Here is a 20,625-nt window from a genome sequence, read left to right as displayed (position 1 = left end):
TGGTTAATTTTCTTCTTGAGTCCTGCTTGAATGGGTTATTTTTTATTCGGAAAATGCTACCCATAACAGGTGGTCGTCTGATAGAGACAGTCCAAGATTTTCCCTTGTTCCTCCATGTTGACGTTTTGTTTCAGATGGCGAGGCTGAAAGTTCCAGTTTGTAGAAACTAGACAGGATGTAGTTTAGTAATTGTACGTTGGGCACTAGCTCCAATAGCCTTCCGTTTCGGTGCATGTAGTCTGGACACAGATCTCTTGTGTATTTTCATACCAAATGTATGGAAAAATTTTGCTTTTTGAGGCATATTGCAATGCGTTTATATATAGCGATCATTCATTATTGCACTTTATTTCAATCTGTATTGTTAAATGTAAATTAAATTTGATTGATACTGCTTCATGCATCCTAGTTTGTGCATGTGAAGCAAATACAGTCCACTTTCAGCGTTGCGTTGGTTGGAAACAGCCAGTGATTTGAAAATCGGGTTGGGCGAACCATCACATCCAGCGTTGTGTACAAACAATCACTGATTTGTTTGCATTGTGAAATAAAGTTGGTCTAAGTTTCAGCGCTTCTCCTGCACCATTTTTAAGACAATGCAGGTGGAAAGTGGAATCACCATCTTGGTTTTTCTGCACGAAAATGCAAGTCAGAATGTTATCGTGGGATTCGGAAAGGGTGGAAAAAACTGTAAGAGTGGAACTGCTTGTCAGTTCAATAGGTACACATTGTTTATTGGAATGCCAATGCAAGTTCGCTTTGTTCCATCTTATATTGTAAGAAATTATAGGCGATGACCAATACGTTTTCACCTGTTTTTTTTTTCACGCTTCTGTTTTCCCAGATCTTTGTATAATTTGTCTTGCTATAAGGTTATTTTGTTTTCGAATCACATGCGAACCAAATTTATTCTATAATCGCTGGTTTTGATGGAGTCTATTTCGTGAATTTAGTCCTGCCATGATACTATTTGTCAAGGGTGATATGCGATGTAACAGCGCTCCAAGAGATTCCCTGGACCACTATACAATTTATTATACTGGCTATCGAGCTTGTGCTCGAAGTAGATTTCCTAGTCGGCTAAAAAAATAAATCTGCTGTTATCGCCTTTGAAAACTTAAGCGAACGGCTATGCACTCTGCGTTTCCGAGGCAAATTTCGAAATCTAAGGTCCACGCCCCTACAGACCTACGAGGAAGCCTGCCCCCAGGAATGATATTACTTGTAGATTTTAATAGTCAACTAGGGACAGATTCTGTAATCTGACGATACGTCGGCTCGTATAGCTTACTTAAACCCTACCAATGACAACGGACTACGGACCAGCCAACTATCAGTGTCGCGGCCTGTGAGTTGGTCTTTAAGAATACACCCAAAACCTTCCCTGCTTCTCGTAAGAGGCGACTTAAAGGTATAGAAATTTGTGAGCTAGCAATCTGCAAATTTTGAAACACTACCGCTACCAAAACGTCAACGAGTTGGACCTCATGGCAACGACCGTTGGCTATCGAAAACGGACTATGATTGGTTTCTGGAATGTGGGCACCCTCCTCAACAACGGTAACGATGTTCCTCAGAATGCTCACTTTCTTCAACTTGAACGGGAGTTCCGGCGATATAAGTTGGGCATTTTGAACTTACGCGAAGTAAAATGGTGGGATTCTGGAAAGTATTCCTTTCCCTCTTGCGGCACTGTGTTCTTGCACTCTGGAAAGCCAAGTGGTAGCAGACGCGAATCCAGGGTCGGGTTGCTTTTGACGGCTACCGCAAAGCGCGCAATCTTGACCTGGGAGCTGATTTCTGACAGACTTTCAACTGTTAGATTTCGGTTCAGGGTAATGAGTATCACAATTGTAAAATGCTACGCACCAATGGAAAATTCCGATGTAGTGATGCTTATAGATGATTTCTATGAGTAATTAAACGCGGTTCAGAGGAAGCTTCCTAAAGGTGACATTGCGGATGCACGGTCTTGGCGACCGTAATCGGTGGGAGGTTCGTGGATGTCTGCAAATTTCACCGCCTCGTCATTGGTGGCACACTGTTCGACCGCAGAGTCTGTCGTAAGGTCCGTTGGATTTCAACTGACCGACGTCGTACGAGCAATCAGATCGACTATTTCGCGATCAGCTGTAGATTTAGGAATTGTCTTCTGGATGTGCGTAGTAATAGGGGCGCTGACATCGACCTCGGAAGGGATCACCATCTGATGCTCGCTTACGTTCGCTTGCGACGAGGTTCCTCGTTTTGTGAATGAGATGGCTGGTAACCGTAGCATGCGGATACGGACTGACCTCCAAACAGAAGAGAAATCATTTTGTTCATCAATGCACTCAAACGGAGGACGGTCTCCCCACAGTTATTTATCGCTCCACCTGCAGTTATTGCAGATCTGCTGCTTTCACTCGTACGGAAATTTTGGGAATCCCAGAGAGTGGAAGAAGGGGATGATTGTTAAGATTCCAAAAAGGGCACCCGTTGTCGTGTTCCCCACCGTCGCAAAGATAATAGTTAAAATAAGCTTGGAATGCATCAAAGAACATTTCGAAAGTTCGATGAACAGAGAACGGGCTGGTTTCTGCTCCGGACTCAACAGTCTACGGATCATTTTGGAACAGTGTGCGGGATTTAGATCTTTGGTGCACCTGCTCTTCATCAATTTCGAGAAAGCTTTCGATAATATGAACAGGGAATGTATCTGAAGTGCTCTACGTAGGAGGGGCATTCCGGAGAAACTAATAGCTATTATCAGAGCGACATATGAATGCGCAAGAAATTACGTGGTGCACTGAGGTAAAATCTCGGAGGATTTTAAAGTCCAAACCGGAATCCGCCATAGTTGCATCCTGTTGACGATATTTCTTCTTATTATGGGTGACGTTCCAGACATGCCTGTCCGAAGGACGCGGATGAATTCAATGGACGACGACATCTTTCCTCAAACATCCTGACTACGCTGATGACATTTGCTTGCTCTTAAACAAATATGTATTTCGGGGACCAACTGTCCCCTTCTTCAATATGTCTTCTGCCATGTATAAGATATTTTTTGTTATCTTGCTAGGCCGGATAGTCCTATATGCGCAGTACATAATCAGTTCATACCAAAACGGTTTCATTCCGGGCAAATCAGCAAAATATCAGATTTTTTCTCTACGGCAAGCGATTGAAAAACTGAGAATGCCAAGAGAATTCGGTATCCCGACCAAATTGTAAGATTGATTAACAACTGTCTAAGAAAAGGGAATGCCCTATCAACGATGCTGGTGTCAATGCGAGAGGCGCGATTCTCTTCAAGTACACTTAACTACCGGCCAATACTAAGAATATTGACATTATGGGGAGGACAAATCGAGATGTACAATCGACCTTCATCCAGATCGAGTAGACGACCTTCGGGGCGAAATCTTAGGCTGCATCACAACCGATAACAGCTATGATGATGAAATCTGCGCACCGTTGTTGGCAGTTAACAGATCCTACTTCAGTTTATAAAAACTGTTTCGCTTGAAATGTTTCATTATAAGGTGAAGTTCTTACTGTACAAGACAATAATCTTGCTAGTCCTCATGTATTCCTCGGGGATGGGTTCTTAGCAAGAAAAATTGAGAACTGTTAGCTGCATTCGAGAGAAGAATTCTTCGAAGAGTTTTTAGCCCATATATGAGAGTGGATGATTTCGTAGCCCATATAATAATAATAATCGTTGGCGCAACAATCCATGTTGGATCAGGGCCTTCATTCAAGACCGTAACGGAACACTAGGAGGCAATGTCGTCAGCATTGCGCTCGCCCGAGATTATTACCCTGATTTGACTCAGGTACTCATTCACAGCTGAGTCGATTGGTATCCGACGTCAAATCACGATGCAAATTCCGCTGCCACCAGTGAGATTTGAACCGCGACCTTCCGTACGACAGCCTTGTGCTCTAACCACTCAGCTATCCGCACACTGGTTATGGTTACAATAAGAAAATGAGCAAGATCTCGTATTTAGAGAACTGTAATCGAAATTACAGGTGATAATTAGGATTGTAATCATAATCATGGAATCATGTTCAGTGCCGTTTGTGCTTTGAACTAAAACAAATGGTTCTAATAAGGAGAGGAACTAACAACTGGTTTGGTAGTTGCAATTGTGTTTTTGTCCAAATTAACTACAGACAAACAAATGTGTGCAGCAGTTCCAGACATCAGACAGACAGACAGAGATCTGTGCCTATGCCAAACAAATGTCTGTCCTAGTTAAATACTTGTTCTAAACAAAAATTTGTGCTTGTGTCAGACATTAAATAGACAAATGTCTGTCTCAGCTAAATTTCCGTTTCAGTCACTCTATCCCAGACAAGTGTTTGTGTTTGCCTCAGAGAACAGGCAGACAAATATCTGCGTTTGAGTCAGACAAATCTTTCCAAATATTCCAGAACCGCAGCACCATGATGCTCCTCTTTTGGAAGCCAGAAAAAGATGACAACTCAGATGTCCTCTTCATTGGCACCCTGACCACCCTTCCACACATCGTTAAGGGAGGAGCAGTACTATCTGACCCAGGGTAAAACTGTACATGGCCATGAGAGAATTCGGTATCCCGACGAAATTGATAAGACTGACTAGGCTATTTCAGCTTACAAAAACTGTTCCGCTCGAAACGTCTCACCATACGGTCAAAGCTCTTACTGTACTGTATTCCTCGGAGACTTGGGTTCTTAGCAAGAAGAATTGCGAGCTCTTGGCCGCGTTCAAGAGAAGAATCCTCCGAAGAATTTTTGGCCCCTTACATGAGAATGGACGATTTCGTAGCCTACATAACGACGAATTCTATGAGCGATACCATGACCGTTAGGTTGTGGATGAAATCCGGTTCAATTGGTTACGGTGGGCAGGTCATTTAATCCGTATGGATGAGGATGATCCAGCCCGGAAAGTCTATAAGGGCAATATCTATGGTAGGAAAAGAAGACGAGGCAGACCTTGTCTGAGATGGAGCGATGGCGTAGGTCAGGACGTTACACAAGTTTTAGGGATATCGAATTGGTGAACCTCGACGCAAAACTGGGATGTCTGGAGTTCCTTATTAAGGCAGGCCTATACCGGATACCGGTTGTTGCGCCGTTGATGATGATTTAATGGTATGTACCTACCGACTCAAAGCGAAGCGTAATATCATACTTTGCAAGGATGCAGTTCTTACAACTAGGAGGAGTTTCCTTCTAAGTTCGCAATGCTCGGTACGAGATGGATTGGTGTCGCCATGCATCGGCTCACTGGCCTTGGCTGCAAATGAAGACTTGCTGATCGAGCCCTCTTTGCCGCCTATTGTGTTGAAGAGTTAGAATTGTCAGAAACGCATGCTGCTGCTATGATTTCCCCCTAACCGCAGATGCCCCGGATTTTTCATTCCCCTCAATATTGGCACAACCCGGGGTTGTGGTTTCCTAGAAGGCGGCTTGCATGGAGGCATTGTTATTCCCGAATTCGGTTTGACTGGACACCGTTTGCTGCCCGAAGACAGGTGCTTACATGTGGGCCTCAGCAGATGCTGCCGACTGGAGCCCGGGGTCTCAATTGGTTCTGAGTTTAAACAAAGGTTCTCCATTGATGAGTTCAGGATTGGATTGTCCTTACCGAAATTTAATTTCTGCTTTTGTTTTAGGCTTTAAGTTTTTAAGTTTATCATATATGGTTTCCATTGTCTTTGTTTTACCGGGGAAAATAAGTTGATCTCGGCAGAGTTCCGAGACAAAACTGGTTGAAACTGGGAGTCACCTGGTACCCAGAGTTCACTGCTCAGGACCACATGTTAACCCCTGTGAGCATTTATCCTTCGTCATATTACCATTTAATTTCTAACGTTACCTCTGGTTCTTTAAAGGATATTCACCAATCGCGAATAATAGCATTGGACAGAATAAATCCTAAAAAATGTCACTTTCTTAGCATTCAGATGTAGTTATTTGAAAGTACCAACTATTTGGCTGTGTCTATCCCATCTTCACCCAGAAACTCGCCATTGAATTACAATTATTCAAACAAAAATAAGTTAAATTTTGAATATTTTCGAATATTATTCGATTATCGTTGACTACAGGAAGACCATATTAATCTAGTTTTCATTTCCGTGCAGTTAACGATCCGTTCTGACTTAGTGTCAGAACTGAATTTGGTTTGTCGAGATCTTGATGTGACAAAATTCCACCACTGCGTGTGCGGAAGTAATGCAGCCGTAAGAATTGCAAACCGGCCAAGCAGCTTGCAGGAATGTACATTTAATATGAGTGACGCCAGCAATAAACGAACCTCCATACTAAATAGTTTGCAGCACAATATCATATCAGCTCTGGAAGCATATAGACCCAATCGTCGATTGCTTTCAGTAATTTAGGACGTTTTGATGCTAAGGATCGCCGAAAAACGTTTAAAACTTTCCAGTTTGCTGTAATTGCCTTAGTATGTGCTTTGTTGTGCCAGCTTTGTTATCGTGTATTGCAACCAGAGCAGCGTTTATGCCACCTCCTCCATCTTATGGATTGAGATGCGATATCGCTTGTGAAAATCAACCTACGAATAGAGGCGAAGGAAGCCGCTATAATGGTAAAGATAAAGAAAGACCAAATCTTGAACTGGCAGCTAGAAGTCAACATGCCGAATATAAGATGATTTTGAACGATTATGCGCCTTGGAAATTCAATGAGGAAGAGGAGAAGTGTTTTGATGCATTTTACGTCCGAACGAAGCGTGGTCATGATATCGCCTGCCTGTACGTGAAGTGTAACGCGAACGCAAAGTACACAATCTTATATTCGCATCCAAATGCAGTTGATTTAGGAATATTATCTGGATATCTGCTTGGCTTAGGGCAAGAAATCAAGTGTGATATTTTTGGATATGATTACGCAGGTTAGTATGCAGGGTGGCAATTGAGGTTGTTTTTATTTGCGCTTTTCCTTGAAGGCTATGGATGCAGTAGCGGGAAACCAAATGAACAAAATATATACGCAGACGCAGAAGCGGCATACAAAGCTTTACGTGAAAAATATAGCATTCCAAGGGAGAAAATCATATTATACGGTCAAAGTATTGGATCAGTACCAACAATATATCTAGCAAGTATACACTCAGTGGCCGGTGTTATTCTTCACTCTGCGTTTATGTCTGCCATTAGGATGTTATTCCCGAAAAAGATTCGAACAATGTGTGATCCTTACAACAATTTAGAGAAAGTCCCGAAAATTACTTCACCAGTGTTAGTCATACATGGCACGAAAGACGATATTGTTAAGATAATCCACGGTGAAAGGATATATAAACATTGTAAGAATCCCCTTCCACCGCTATGGATACACGGAGCTGGTCACAATGACGTGGAGCGGTACGAGCCCTTCATAAAACGCTTGAAGCAACTTGTGTCTGGTGAACTGGATGGATGTGGCAAAAACGGATTTTTTCAGCGAAATCAAGAACGACCACAATGAAAATGACTATGAAAAATGCTGTTAGTTTTAAAATCTACAAAACGCTTGGAAAAAAATCTAGAAAACAAGACTCTTAAGGTTTACAGAAATAAAATATTATTTATCCAAATTATAGGTTTTTGGTTTCCTTACTAATTAAAGAAACTTAAAGCCAGTTTCGTAATTCTGTTTGTAGGTGGATTGCGAAAACTAGTGCGGGATCATATTTGAGGATAAAATTTCGTGTCTAGTCCCCTGTAAGTGAGCCATCTCTTCTGTTTAGCATTTGCGGATGTTGTTTTATAATTTTCCTACATTCTGACATATTCTGCAAGACGCCCTCCAACGTCCAATGTCTCCGTAACAGAGAGTCCTCGATGCTGAAATGACCATGTCTAATGCAACGAATCCCCGAGCAGAAGGCAACTGACCGTTGCTCAATTGCAATATCATTAATTAAAGCCGCTAAATATTTTTCCGATTCATTCATTGCGTGCACTTCCAATGTGAATTCAGGTAGCTGGAAATGGATTAACTTCATTCCAAATATGACCGGTAATGTGTTATCCGCTGGACGAAATAATCCTTTTGACGCCAGTTCGTATGCTGCTTGTGACTGTAAATCTACGCCACACATTTCGTACATTTTGCGTTGATTTGAAGCTTGCAGTGAGGCGACCATTGCGCCGAGGCGTTCACTCCGCACATGTCCGAATTTTGCTTTCAATGTCACCCTTGAATCACCCAAGAAATTTTCAGTTGCCTTCCCGAAACGTCCGGTTACGTGATATGCACGTAATGGGCGATTTGATTGTATTTTCATCGTTGTGTTTGTGCCATTATTAATTCCTACAACTGTAAATGCTTCATAGATGCTTGAGTCTGAAAATATGATGTCGAAGTAACCTTACCTAGGACACCGCTTGTGTGAGGGCCCAGACCGGCTGCAACATTGAATTTGAAGTCTTTTAACTGATATCGTGGACCAACAGCTAAAACGTGATCTGCTAGATTCTGCTCCTTTCTTATAAGATATTTTTGGTTCCCTCCTGGCTCTATAGCGACCCGCTGTATTGGTTCCCTTACTTTTAGGCTGTTTAAATCTGCAATAAATATAAATAATACCAAACAATTTGCCGATGTTGAAACTTGGGGAATATTCTTTTTGATAGCTCGGAAAATAAAGGTTTCTTTTGGGGTTGATTACATCTAGGGGAATAAAGTTTCTGAATTTTTTTTATATTGTCTATTGTTTTAAAAGAACCCACAGTTAGAATTTGAATCAAAATTCAGTATAGCGCGGTGGTGGTCAAAGGGTAGTATAGGTCCCAGGGTGAAACGTGGGTTGGTACCCACGATGAAGCATAAAAACTTGGGAAACGCCTGCTGAACCAACATCAACAGCTCTACTACTAAACTCTATCTCCACCTCCACCCGCTAACCACTGGGAGCTCTTTCTTAACGAAAAGCTGCAGACGGAGAAGGGTGAAAGCGAGTCGCCCGCGCCTAAAAACGGGCCAAATTGTACCAACTGGTCCCCAGGTTGTGGATTGGGTAGGGCTGACAACCATACACGGAAAACAACTTATTACGAAGCCACAATAGGAGCCTCGGACTGGACGGATAATACAACGACGAACCCGGCAACGAAAAAGGAATAACGATTTGCGCATTTTCTCATGGAACGTGCACTCCCTGTACAGAGATGAAACTGCCAAGCAGGTAGCCGATATCCTGTTCCAATATAGGGCTGATGTAACAGCGTTACAGGAGATGTGTTGGACAGGAACTGTTTCCTGGAGAAGAGTCACATATATTATAGCGGTCATCCAGTAAACCATGTGCTCGGAATAGGTAGTCAGCCAAAAAATGAAACCTGCTGTTATCGGCTAAGCGGCATAAGCGAACGACTATGCACTCTGCGTTTGCGAGGCAAATTTACGAATATAAGCTTTATAAACGTTCACGCCCCTAGAGAGGAGACTGCAGAGTCGAAGAAGGATACCTTGGCAGTAGAACGAACCCTCGAAGCCTGTCTCAGATATGATATTAAAATCAAACTTGGGGATTTTAACAGCCAAGTAGCGTTTGCGTTCTTTGTCGCAATCTAGCTGGTAAAATCAGTCAAGTATTTAGGAATACATCTCAACTTGAAGCTATCGGGGGACCATCATATCCAGGGACAATATAAGAAATCATGTAGATTGTTTTGGTGCTGTAGCGATAGCCAAGACCTGGGGACTTTCACCACAACCAATTTATTGGATCCATAATCCATCCAATCCATTCATAATAAAGCCCATTTTGATATTTGTAAGATCGCCCGGTCAAGCTATCTTAAATCTACCGCCCATTCAGTTGGAAGTGAAACACAAACAGCTAACGATGCACATAGAATCGATCCCTTGGTAATCATCAGGTGGCACTGATGCCCACATATGGTTTCCAGATTTGTCTTTGGGAAGACATACTCCATCGTAATCACCAAGAGAAAAGAATGGTCGATAAATGGTCACGACTCTTTTGGGATTACAAACTTAATGATCTTCACCGATAGGTTATTCACGGAAGAAGAACTGGGCTGAACATTTCTGATGTGGATGACAGAGCACTCGAACATCGCTGGTAATGATCTGTGTGAAGTTCTTTGGCTTTGAATGGGCTGGCTTTGCCTAGGTTTCGGCATGAAGATTATCTTAACCTTCTGCCAAGAGGTGCTCTATACATTGGAAGGACAGTAAAATTAGTAGGTAAAGACCGCGTTCGTAGTGTTCAAATTCAGCTTGTAACATTTTCGTGTTGAAATTTTTGAAGATTCCGCGAACTATCTCCGTCTCATTTCTATCAGCTTTTCTCTCGGAAAGCCTGTACTGTCGGACTACGTGAAAATTCAATCCGGTCTTCCACGAAATTCCAGCTTGACCTAGTCATCCCTGTCAAGGACCCTGCACAGCCTTGGAGTCCTTCTTTCGCCTACCAGTTCGTCACAGTCGCATTTCAACCATTTAACGAGCCTCTTATACTCACGTTGTGAGTTCCGGTAGTTTAGTCGTTAGTCTTCATTCTTAATACTTTTTCAAGTATGATTCGGAAGTGGTCTGGCAAATTTCTTGTGTTTTGTAGCTCTCGACTCCACTAGGGAACCATTTTGCCGCGTTTGCTTTGCGTAATGGAACAAGTTTCTTTAAAACACTCTAAAAATGCAAATTTAGAGTTCCCAATTGATCTTCTATTGCCAAAGTAGTCCTTAGCCGTTTAGAGAGCTGCGCTTTATTCCGAAGAAGTTCATTGAAAGTTGTCCAATCCATTTTCCAGAGTTTCCGTCTTTGTATTGAAGTCTGCTCGCTTGTGATACTCAGACTCAATTCATCTAGCATCCACCAGTCTTTAATCAATTCTAACATCTTCGAAGTGTAGATTGTCAGGTCAATTACTTCACTTCTTTTTTACCCCATGAATGTAGCTGCGCATCCCAAATTCATAGTCACTAGCTCAGGTTCAAATGGCTTCTCTTCTCTCGGATTACATTTGCTATTCTTCCAATAACTATGTTGACTGTTCAAGATCACTTGATTCTGTATAAGTTATCAGATCCCTTAGTTCTAACGTCATTGGGAGACATAACGAATTGTAAGTAAGCAGAGGTAACTATCAAGTTTTTTCTCCCACTATTAATCTGATATCGTAAGACGATCGTAACTAGATGCAGGGAACAGAATTGTCTCAGCATAGTTGCCTCTAATAGTTTTAACATCAGTACATAGTCTCTCGGTCTATCTTTCGTCGCAAAATATTCTAACCCGCTTAACTGACATAATGCCAAAGATTTTGTTAAATCGAAAATAAGGGATGGATGCTTCAGGCTAATTTGACCAGTCTTTATGTTTTTCGACATAAGCTCAGTCTAATATGTAATAATTTCACAAACTGGTATCAAGTCAAGTTCATTCCCGTTTCTAGCTTCTAATTTTTTCCGTATGTTCCGCTAAAGTTGCAGGAGGTAGGATTTATTTTGTATGAGTCTATCATTATTTTTCGGGTTCGGGAAAAAGGGGAATATCATATGATAACTGCCCCTGAGCACCTTCAGACTCTTTTGATCCAGTTCAAACACTAGCTACCTTCGAGAGCCAAGTACCCAAGATCCGATATATTCCGTCCTGCACAACTCGGTATTTACAATGGTAAATTCAGGCCGACCGCCAGAACTCAAAACTAGAATTACCTTCTGGGGCCACTTTAAGGCACCCTCACCATTGTACTCCAAATGGAGAAGCCCGTCCCGTTCCAGGCTTCAAAATTTTTTTCCTCAGGTATTCCTGAAGGATGGTAAATTATATCTGATATTTTCCCATCTTTAGAAGAAACTCCCACTGCAGCGGTCAGAAATGAGGCTGCTACTTGTGTATACGTTCTTTTCTGTCTCGCCTTCGTATTCCTAAGGGAGAGACCAGCTTTGCTGATCTCTCTGGATGTATTCCCTAGTGCGGAGCACAGCAAAGCGTTGCCTACCATAGATGTGTTGGTCTTGCGCTGTATCCAGTGTGGTCTCCCCGGGGTAACCAGCTTATCTTCACCTTCCGCCGAAGATTCCGCTTCGTTGCGTCCGATTTCTATTGGCATTACCGTACTACTCATTCCCAAGGAGCTTTATTTTCTTCCGCAGTGACTTATTCTGCCGTTCTTCTCTTCCTTCAACTTTCTCTGGTAAGGGTGAAGCAGAGGATTCTGACAGGCAAAATTGAGTCTTAAGTCCCTCTTAGTAGTGGAAGTTTCCTCTTACGATTACGGGTTGATTTAGGCAACAGTACCGCGGACGGGCCGATGGTATTTGGGTTTCCAGTTTCCCTTAAGGTACTTTCCTTCTGGCTGACTACTCCGTGGGCACTAAATGTAAACTATCCATTGAAGTGGAAAGTATGCCTTCCACAGATTTCTCAGTGGGGGGCCGGAAGCATCATTTTGGTGAGGCCTTCTAACTCCGCAGGTCGTCCGCAACTTGATTGCTCTTAATCGCCAGAGAGTACACCGCATGCCACAAGTGTAAAGCCACTAGGCATGTAAGGATTCCCCCGCACTACCAAGCGGTTCCACACCATACACCTCGACATAGTAGGCCCTTTGCGAGACCCGCACGATTTCAAGAATTGCCTTACAATCATCGACAGGTTTACATGGTGGCCTGAGGTAACACCTCTGAAGGACGTTACGGCGCAATCTCGTGCCGAAGCCCTCTGTCTAGAGTGGATAACTCGCTTTGGCGTCCCTGCAGTGGTCATCACTGACCAGGGAATGCAATTTGAGTCGACCCTTTTTTCGGAGTTAGGCAAACTCCTGGGGTTTAAACGCCAGCGGACTACTGCAATACCACCGGCAGTCCAATGGGCTGCTAGAACGCTGGCACCGGACGCTGAAAGCCGCCATTATGGCACGCGATGATCCGTCCTGGACTCAAGTCTTGCCTCTCGTCCTACGAACAATTCGCCGAGAGGAATTTGCTGCCAGCCCCACGGAGCTGGTATACCGAGAGAACCCAAGGCTCCCAAATGGTCCGGTCTTTGACAAGAGATTGGGTCTCACAGAGTCGGGATTGTTGCGTCTGTTGAGGGACAATCTTCGACGCATCAAAGCCATCAAACCACTTGCGACAGGTCAAATCCATACATTCCATATTTATGTCTGACGCTCTTAGTGTAGTAGTAAACTAACAAAGACCCCGCAGCACGTTAAGGTTATGTCCGAGGGGAAGCTGATGAGGCTCATTATTATCTTATTCATTTCTTCATGGGAGTATTATGAAAGTAAAGGAAGAGAAGGGGTTGCAATACACTCTTCGGGTTACTTATGCAGATAAACGTCGTCCTCTCTACATTGCATTCCTTGATTTAGAGACAGGTGCTCGTGCTCAGAGTTAACTTGCTTTACTAAAATCTGAAGAGTAAAGACAGAGTATGCAGAATCGTGGATGAGTGGAATGGGGCATTAAGAATTGTCTGAGTGTTTAGACGTCTATATTCGACACAAGGAATCTATTCGCTATTAGGTTGAGGAACCATGTGAAGTGGCGAAGATCAACAATTGACTGAAGATCGGCAAACACCCTGCAAGATGTTCTTCAACTTGTTCCCGTGTAACTGCGAACTTCTAGGTGCAACGGACGCACCTTAGAAAAGATAGGGGAGTCGGGTGCTGAACATCATGCTTAATAGGCTCACAGAGACAGATCAACTAGCAATCCATAGTGGAACTTGCGGCAATTGTTTATATGCGACTCTTCCGCTCCTTTGACCCGCGCAATAACTATTTCCCTTTTCTCACGGCGCGCATAACGTCGAACTTCGTGGGATTTCGCACGGTATGGTAGTTTGAATGCACCACGCAGTCAGTCAGATCTTATGCCATCCTTGTAGCCAGCGGCCTGCATAGCGTCGGTCAGCGAAACAGCTATCCCACTGTCGAGCGACAGCTGGGTCAAACGGTCAATGTTGAAACTGTTAGAAGTGTCAGACACAACATGCAAGCAAACGTAAGCAATTATCACATGGTGATACCTTTCGAAGCCGGCTTCAGCACCTCTTGTTACGCACATCCAGGAGACAACTCTGGCCGCAAAATAGTTGCTCTTACGGTGTCGGTCATTTGAAACCCAAAGGACCTTATGACAGGCTCTAAGCTCGATCAATTTGCCATCAATGACGAGGCCGTGGACGCTACAGAATTTGGCAAACCTTCCATTGTTATAGTTACGGTCACCAAGATTGTGCTTCCTCACCACATGTCAGAGCCCACAACATTCATATCACCCATCAGGATCACAATCACTTTTAGGAAGCCTCTCCTGAACTATGCTTAATTGCCCGTACAAACCATCCTTTCTCAAAATCGTCTTATTATTTGCATTTATTTGAATTGCTAGAAACACCGAAAACATACATTTAGTTGGATATTCACTCTTGAAAGGCATCCACGGAAAGTGGATCTTTGGAGTTGCTGTTAGCTGAGAAAACGTTCAAGCAACCTCTTGACTCGTTTACATATTCCACTAAATTGCGCTTCCGTTTACCCAAAAACCGCTTTCATTTCGGCATCGGAAATTGAAACTGAAACTTTCTAATTTGACTACTTACCTTTGCATACATTCCCTAAAATTGCACTACGGACACGGTCTATTTTGACTCCAGCTGGCTTGTACACGTTTATCACTCCATTGAGGCAATTCCATGCTGTAGGCCCGTCGAATATCCTTCCAGCCATGCCTGTGGATTCGCCCGCTAACCTCATCGTCCTCCTGTTTGTTTACCATTTACAGGAATTGTCAAAAGAAGCTGATTGCTAAGTGTTACCATGGTTTCTCATCACTTGTCGGAAGCAAACCGAACGCACCCTCTCGCACACCAGACAGCACGCACTCCAATTAGATCTCCCCTAAAACGAAGAAAAATGCTTGGTGCTGTTGGTCGTTTGTGTCAAAGCGGCGTACGGAGTTTAGGTTAGTTTGTTTTGGTTCCGGATAATTATGCAAATTTGTATAATTTTTACATTATTCAGTGTCATCTTAAGTAATTGAGATGATTTTCCAGAACTTTTTATAATTCGTTACTTGTTTTCAGTTCGAAGTGGTTCCGCGAACTTTTGCAGAATGGTCGATGCGAAATTGGAAGCTGTTCCGGAAGTTGATATTGACGAGGGCATTTTCAAGTATGTTTTAATTAAAGTTTACGGCAAGGAGCAAAGTGATGGAATGGAGCCGAGTAAACTTATTGTGCGCGGATTCAATCGAGCCCAGTGGCACTGTGAGTAGGATCTTCATTTATGCCTTTAAACTAAATTGAAATTTGCCGGTTCTTGGTTAATCAACTCCAATTTTATGAACGCCAGGAAATTAAATGCTATGGGAAGATGATAATTGACAATATATATGATTATATGTTCCATACATAAGATATTCTCCGCAATCTGGCTAGGCATGATAGCCCCGATACTAAGAAAATCAACGACTCATACCGAAAAGATTTCGCTTCAGGCAAATGAGCATTAGATCAGCTTTTCTTTCTGTGGCAGTTGATGGGAAAGTGTTTTTCTTTGGGTAGGGAGGTGATTTTCCGCACAAAGTGCCGGACTCCTGTCTCAGACAGACTACCGGCCCACCCCCTTGGAGCATCCAGGACTCTTACTCGGAATCCTTTGACACATTACCTCAGGCCCGCTCTATTCAGTGTAGGAGCAAAACCCCGCGGCTTCAGGGAGCCTCATCTACCCTGGCTTCTCTCCTATCCATCTTCCTCCTTTTCATCTTAAAAATAAGTTGTGTGCCATGAGTCAGTCTCCTCCACGTGTATCCGATCTGCAGCATTGCCTCCATTATGGTGTCCGGGGACGCAAGGCACCCTTCCATCGAAAGATGATCACGGTGGCACTTCCACCTTCTGCAGAAAGAAGGTGTGGCAGGCATCAGCCATCACGTCCTTGCAATAAAAGCAGTCCGGCCAGTGTGATTTTTCCATTGTGTGCTGGTAAGGTTGAAAATACCGCACGTCTTTTATGGGGTGCGCGGTCCAAGATTGCTGTCATGCGTAGAGAGTGCGGGCTCTCTCTTCACAAGCGACAGTTTCCTTAGTTCCCTCGCTTTTCCAGATACGAGCCTCCGCTCGGCAGGATGGAGCGCGATCATAAGAATTCCCGCTATCACCATTACAGTTGACTTCGAAACGGCAGGATAGGTGGACGTAACTCGCAGATCCCCTCTCCTCGTCCTTGTATTTGCACTAGGCGCTTACGGTACATTTCCGTAAAGGAGGACGGACTGAACCGCACTAATTGGAGATCAGCCGGCAAATCGCCGCAGGCTTGGTGTTGTGAATCTGCGCGAAGAAGCTCATCTTCGTGTCTATCATGATGCCCAGATATTTCATCGACAAAACTATGGTTTCACCAACCTGAATATGGATGACTGTCGAAACCATCTTGTTGGTCAGCACAACGCCTTCAGTTTTCTCCAGACCTAGGGAGAATCTATGCTCAGCTCTCCATCTGCTTACTCGTCGCATCACCATTCCCAGTGTGCACTGAGTTTGCTCAACCGTTCGTGCGGTACCCAGTGCCGCAACATCGTTTGCGTATCTGACCAGATGAGATTTATCAGGCATCTCAAGTCGTAGAAGGCTATCGTATGAGTAGGTTTCGTAGAGTAGGGTATGGTCCTTTAAATAGTCCTTCGACATCCGTAGTAGATAACCTGGAGTATGGAAACGATTTTCTAGTGCGTAAATGCGTTTCTTACGTCGAGGGTCATAAGGAGCAGCGGTGGCAGTGGCGACTGTGTGCCTAGCCAGTTTTACCATTGTGTCCACCTTCTCAAAATCATATTGTGTTCTTGAGTAATCTCCTGCAGCGCATACTGCATCAGTCATCCGTGCTTGATGAGCTGCTCAAGTAGCTTCCCCGTTGTGTCCAACATGCTGTGCGGACTATACGCTGATGGCGCCTCTAGGTTGACTTTGCTCTTGCTTATCAGCACAAGTCTCGCAACTTTCCAGCGGGATAAACACCCGCTGTCAAATACACGTTGAATGCGTTGGCCTGTATTTACAATACTTTGCTGGAAATATAGTTCGGTCCTGGTGCTTTTTTATCTTTCATTGACAGGCCCGTCTCCTCTAGTTCCTTTGCAGTGAGGACTGGGCATTGCTCGCTACTCACTACTTCATTGACAGCGTTAATTCGGATGGGGTGGATAGGAGAAAGGGTTTGCACGATTTCTTCCATCTTCGCTGCTTCCATAGAACAGGGCGACCGATGGGCACTGAATTTTTTGGAAACCAGCTTATGTACTAGGCCTCATGGCTTTCTGTTTACGTCGTTGATTAGCTTCTGTCGATTTGGTGGCGGAGTGCCTTTTTCCTAATCGTATACTCTACGGTTCTAAGCGTCAATTCGTCTTAGTCTCTTGCGTGGTGAGCAATTCGCCGAAGTCTGAGGCAATTCCTTCGTAGGCTTGCAATTTCAGCCGTCCATCAGTATACAGGTAATTTCCCGGTGCACAGCTTCCTTTTGTGAGCTAATGTATTACAAGCTGCGGTAATGAGGTTCATTGTTGAACGAACTAGCGATTCAGTCTCAGTTTTGGGTCTGCCTGGGTCCTGCCGCTGATTTACCCGTATTGAGAAAGCTTTGGCAAATTTTGCTACGTCGATTTTTCCGATGTCCCACCCGACAGGTGTTTGCCGGACGGCAAAACATTGGGAAGAGCCGTTTGTCACCCATACGAAGCCATCCCCTCAACCATGGGACGGCACCTGCAAGCTAACCGTGCCTCTTACCCAGATGACAGCAGTGCCAGATATATTGCCATATCACGACGGTGGACTATCTCGTCACAGTTCGCTAGGAAGCAAAAAGGCAACTCTTCTTTCTTGTACCTTCTGATCTTCTTGATTTTTCGTAACTCTTCCTTGAAAATATGGCAACGCCCAGAGTCGGGAACATGAGCCACATCCTCCTTTAGCAGACCGCAGTCCTTCCAGAGGGCACAGCACTTTGTCGAATCACAAGTCTTCGCTTTGTGCTCGGGTTCGCCCCACTTGTAACACAAAATGCCTCTGTTCTGCCCCTTGCGAGCCCCTGTTATATGTTTGTATGCCCACCCCCCCTTCATTGGAACTGCCCTTCACCTTATTCCGCAAATAATCACCTCAACCTTTATTTTCGCGCAATAGAGAAGTTGCCTCGCTGTCTTCTCAGGGACAGTGACAATGGCTATTTTGTCCACCAGAGTTGACAGACGTAGTTCCCACTTTAAGATTGCTCACATCTGCACCTCTTCCGTATTAGGCAATCCAGGTCCAAATCCTTATTTCAAGGGTGTACATGGGTTCTAAGCTGGAAACCGCTGCCTTCATGCCTAGCATGCTCTGGACTGTCTCGCAGAACGTACTCTTCGTTACGGTCTTCAACTCAAGCTCTACAAGTATACGGTTAGTTCGACTCCGCCGGATAGATTTAATATCTATCCCAGTGTCTTCTGGCTTAGCTTTGTTGTGAATTTCCCGAAGAACTTCAGGGAAAGATCTCCCTTCCTTCGGCTTAATGAGAATGGCCGCACCGTGGTTTGCCCCTTCTCTTTCTCTCTGCTTTTGCTATTAAACTTAGGTTGTTGTTGCTGAATTTTCTTCTGTTTTCGACGCGGAATTCTTCCTGCTACATCCTTGCCGGCAGGTCCTCTCGCTTCCTTTTGCCGATTTTATGTCCTCGATCTGGCGGCCTGAGGGCACTACGTTTTGCTCAACTAGAGGCTGTACTAGCGATATGCTTTTTCCTCAGTTCCTCTTCGGCTGTAATCCAGGAGTTTCGCTTTCGTGCAATAAGGTCCAGTAGTTCCTCCATCTCCATTATGCCATTTTTGACATCCATGGAGATGTTTTGCTGGACGATGGTAGCAGCCTTCATTCTCCGTAGGCTCACTCTGCACATCTTGAGTAGCTTTTCTTCCTCTATTCTTATCTTCCAGATGAGGTCCATCCTATCTGGTGAGATGACTTGCATTTCCGCCTGATTGTAGAGTTAATCACCCTTTTTTCCCAATGAAGGGATGTCACGCTGTTCGGAATTTGCCATCTTTTCTCGTGGCCCTTTTTTCCGTGCTGGAGTTCGATGGCGTCTCTCCTTTTTTAGTCGCCAGGACTCTTAGCCTCTATTCTGTCACTACCTTTTTCACTTTCAGTCGCCTTCACCGTTGGGACAGTGGACATTTTTACTTTTTCAATAGATGACCTTGGTGGCTTGGCACTTCTTGCAAAGGGATTTGTTGTGGAATCTCCCATTTTAGCTGCCAAAAGCGATGAGCGTGATATATTACTGCCCTTTCTAAAAATTTCGGCCATTGTCGGCTGTGGCGTCGTTTTTGTTGTTGCTGTCGTTGTTGTCATTTTAATTTCGTTCCCAGCTGGAAGCCGCTATTTCCGCTAGAAAGTGCAGTCACCTTAAATTATCCCCGTGATTGTCCATGCGAGCAGGGAAGTACCGAGTGGGTTGACATAGATCCTTATGAGAGTTTGTGTTCAGAAGCGGGATCAGGCGCTCGTCAGAAGTCCATCTCAACTGAGCCTGCAGTGCCAACTTAATGGTGTCATAGTTCTGAACGTTCTTGCAGCCCGGCCAAAGTTATTAGGACGGAGGTAGCTGTAACATTAACCTGAAGCCAAGAGATGTTACTGTCGTGCATTAAGGCAACAGAATCCCAAAGCTGCAGCATTCCAGGTCGTCGTCGATGTCGTCGCTCACGCTAGTTCACCACCAGGTGGAATAGTGGTTATTCGGGGCTACCAACTGGGAGGTGTGAGTCGAGTTGGTTTGGAAATAAAAAGAATCATTGCCATCCAGCAACTTTCTCCTGTCTGTCCGTTTAGCCCCAGACCAAAATAGTATGCGGTATTCATCACCATCAACGGCGTAACAACCGGTATCCGGTCTAGGCGTCCATTATAAGGAACTCGATATATCTCGGTTTTGCGCCGAGGTCCACCAATTCGATATCCCTAAAAGCTGTCTGGCATCCTGACCTACGCCATCGCTCCATCTCAGGCAGAGAGTTGGATTTTATCCACAACTGCGGTGTTGCCCTTCTCTTATTGCATTTTCTTCCGCGAATAAACGCTTTAGCCGAATCAGGAAGACTCTCTTGAATGTGATTCCGCCGTCGAGATTGAAATGGTATGGGTCTCACTCGAGGACCTCGTAAGGTGGTTGCAGCGGTCCTCGGGAGTCGAGATCGTTGGTCACGTCGGCTATCTTTTTTGCACGGTTAGCGATTGGTGGCAACATCAACTTCGATTCGAGTACTTCGGGCCGATGGGCAGTCTCAGATTCTGAGCCAATACCTCAAACCGTGCAAGTCACCTGCACCTGTCTCTTTTTCATATGTTTTCTTAGTTTTGCACTTCTAACATGTGATGCACTGTCTGGCCCAAGAACTAATATCCTTGTTCAGGGATGGCTAGAAATATTTTGCGATGAAAAGCTGATTTTTTGTTGGGATGCTCGGGTGTACTAAATACTGAACGGCGTGAAATACTTTCTTGTGAAAATCGGCTGGAATATATGACTTTGATCGCTTGTCTAAGGTCTCGTAGCAGGCTTGTCGCGAGGGCGAGGAAAGGGGGGATTCCCTTCGGGCC

The 20,625-nt window shown here is 44.3% G+C and overlaps 3 protein-coding genes across 4 annotated transcripts in view; 2 read left to right on the top strand and 1 right to left on the bottom strand.

Annotated features, from left to right (window-relative positions):
* Positions 1-6,118: 6,118 nt before the first annotated feature.
* LOC119659617 (alpha/beta hydrolase domain-containing protein 17B-like) lies at positions 6,119-7,587 on the top strand. Its single transcript, XM_038067792.1, has 3 exons — positions 6,119-6,304; positions 6,375-6,898; positions 6,953-7,587. The coding sequence occupies exons 2-3, from the start codon at positions 6,451-6,453 to the stop codon at positions 7,471-7,473; spliced, it is 969 nt and encodes a 322-aa protein (XP_037923720.1). The 5' UTR covers positions 6,119-6,304; positions 6,375-6,450; the 3' UTR covers positions 7,474-7,587.
* LOC119659618 (mitochondrial mRNA pseudouridine synthase Trub2) lies at positions 7,547-14,779 on the bottom strand. The gene is made up of 3 exons (XM_038067793.1): positions 14,581-14,779; positions 8,364-8,555; positions 7,547-8,307 (listed from the first exon to the last, which is right to left on the bottom strand). The coding sequence occupies exons 1-3, from the start codon at positions 14,732-14,734 to the stop codon at positions 7,700-7,702; spliced, it is 954 nt and encodes a 317-aa protein (XP_037923721.1). The 5' UTR covers positions 14,735-14,779; the 3' UTR covers positions 7,547-7,699.
* Positions 14,780-14,812: 33 nt separating this feature from the next.
* LOC119659619 (sex-regulated protein janus-A-like) overlaps positions 14,813-20,625 on the top strand; it is an 87,169-nt gene continuing 81,356 nt past the window's right edge. Inside the window, exons 1-2 of one of the 2 annotated variants that reach the window (XM_038067794.1) lie at positions 14,813-14,942; positions 15,064-15,246. In XM_038067794.1, coding sequence (XP_037923722.1) covers positions 14,894-14,942; positions 15,064-15,246 — 232 coding nt within the window. In that variant the 5' untranslated portion in view covers positions 14,813-14,893. Of the gene's footprint in view, positions 15,013-15,063; positions 15,247-20,625 lie in introns of both variants that reach the window. The other variant, XM_038067796.1, reaches the window with a different exon arrangement.

Source organism: Hermetia illucens, chromosome 6 (assembly GCF_905115235.1).
Source record: "Hermetia illucens chromosome 6, iHerIll2.2.curated.20191125, whole genome shotgun sequence".
NCBI classification, from domain to species: Eukaryota; Metazoa; Arthropoda; class Insecta; order Diptera; family Stratiomyidae; genus Hermetia; species Hermetia illucens.
This window is presented reverse-complemented; position numbering and strand designations above follow the sequence as displayed.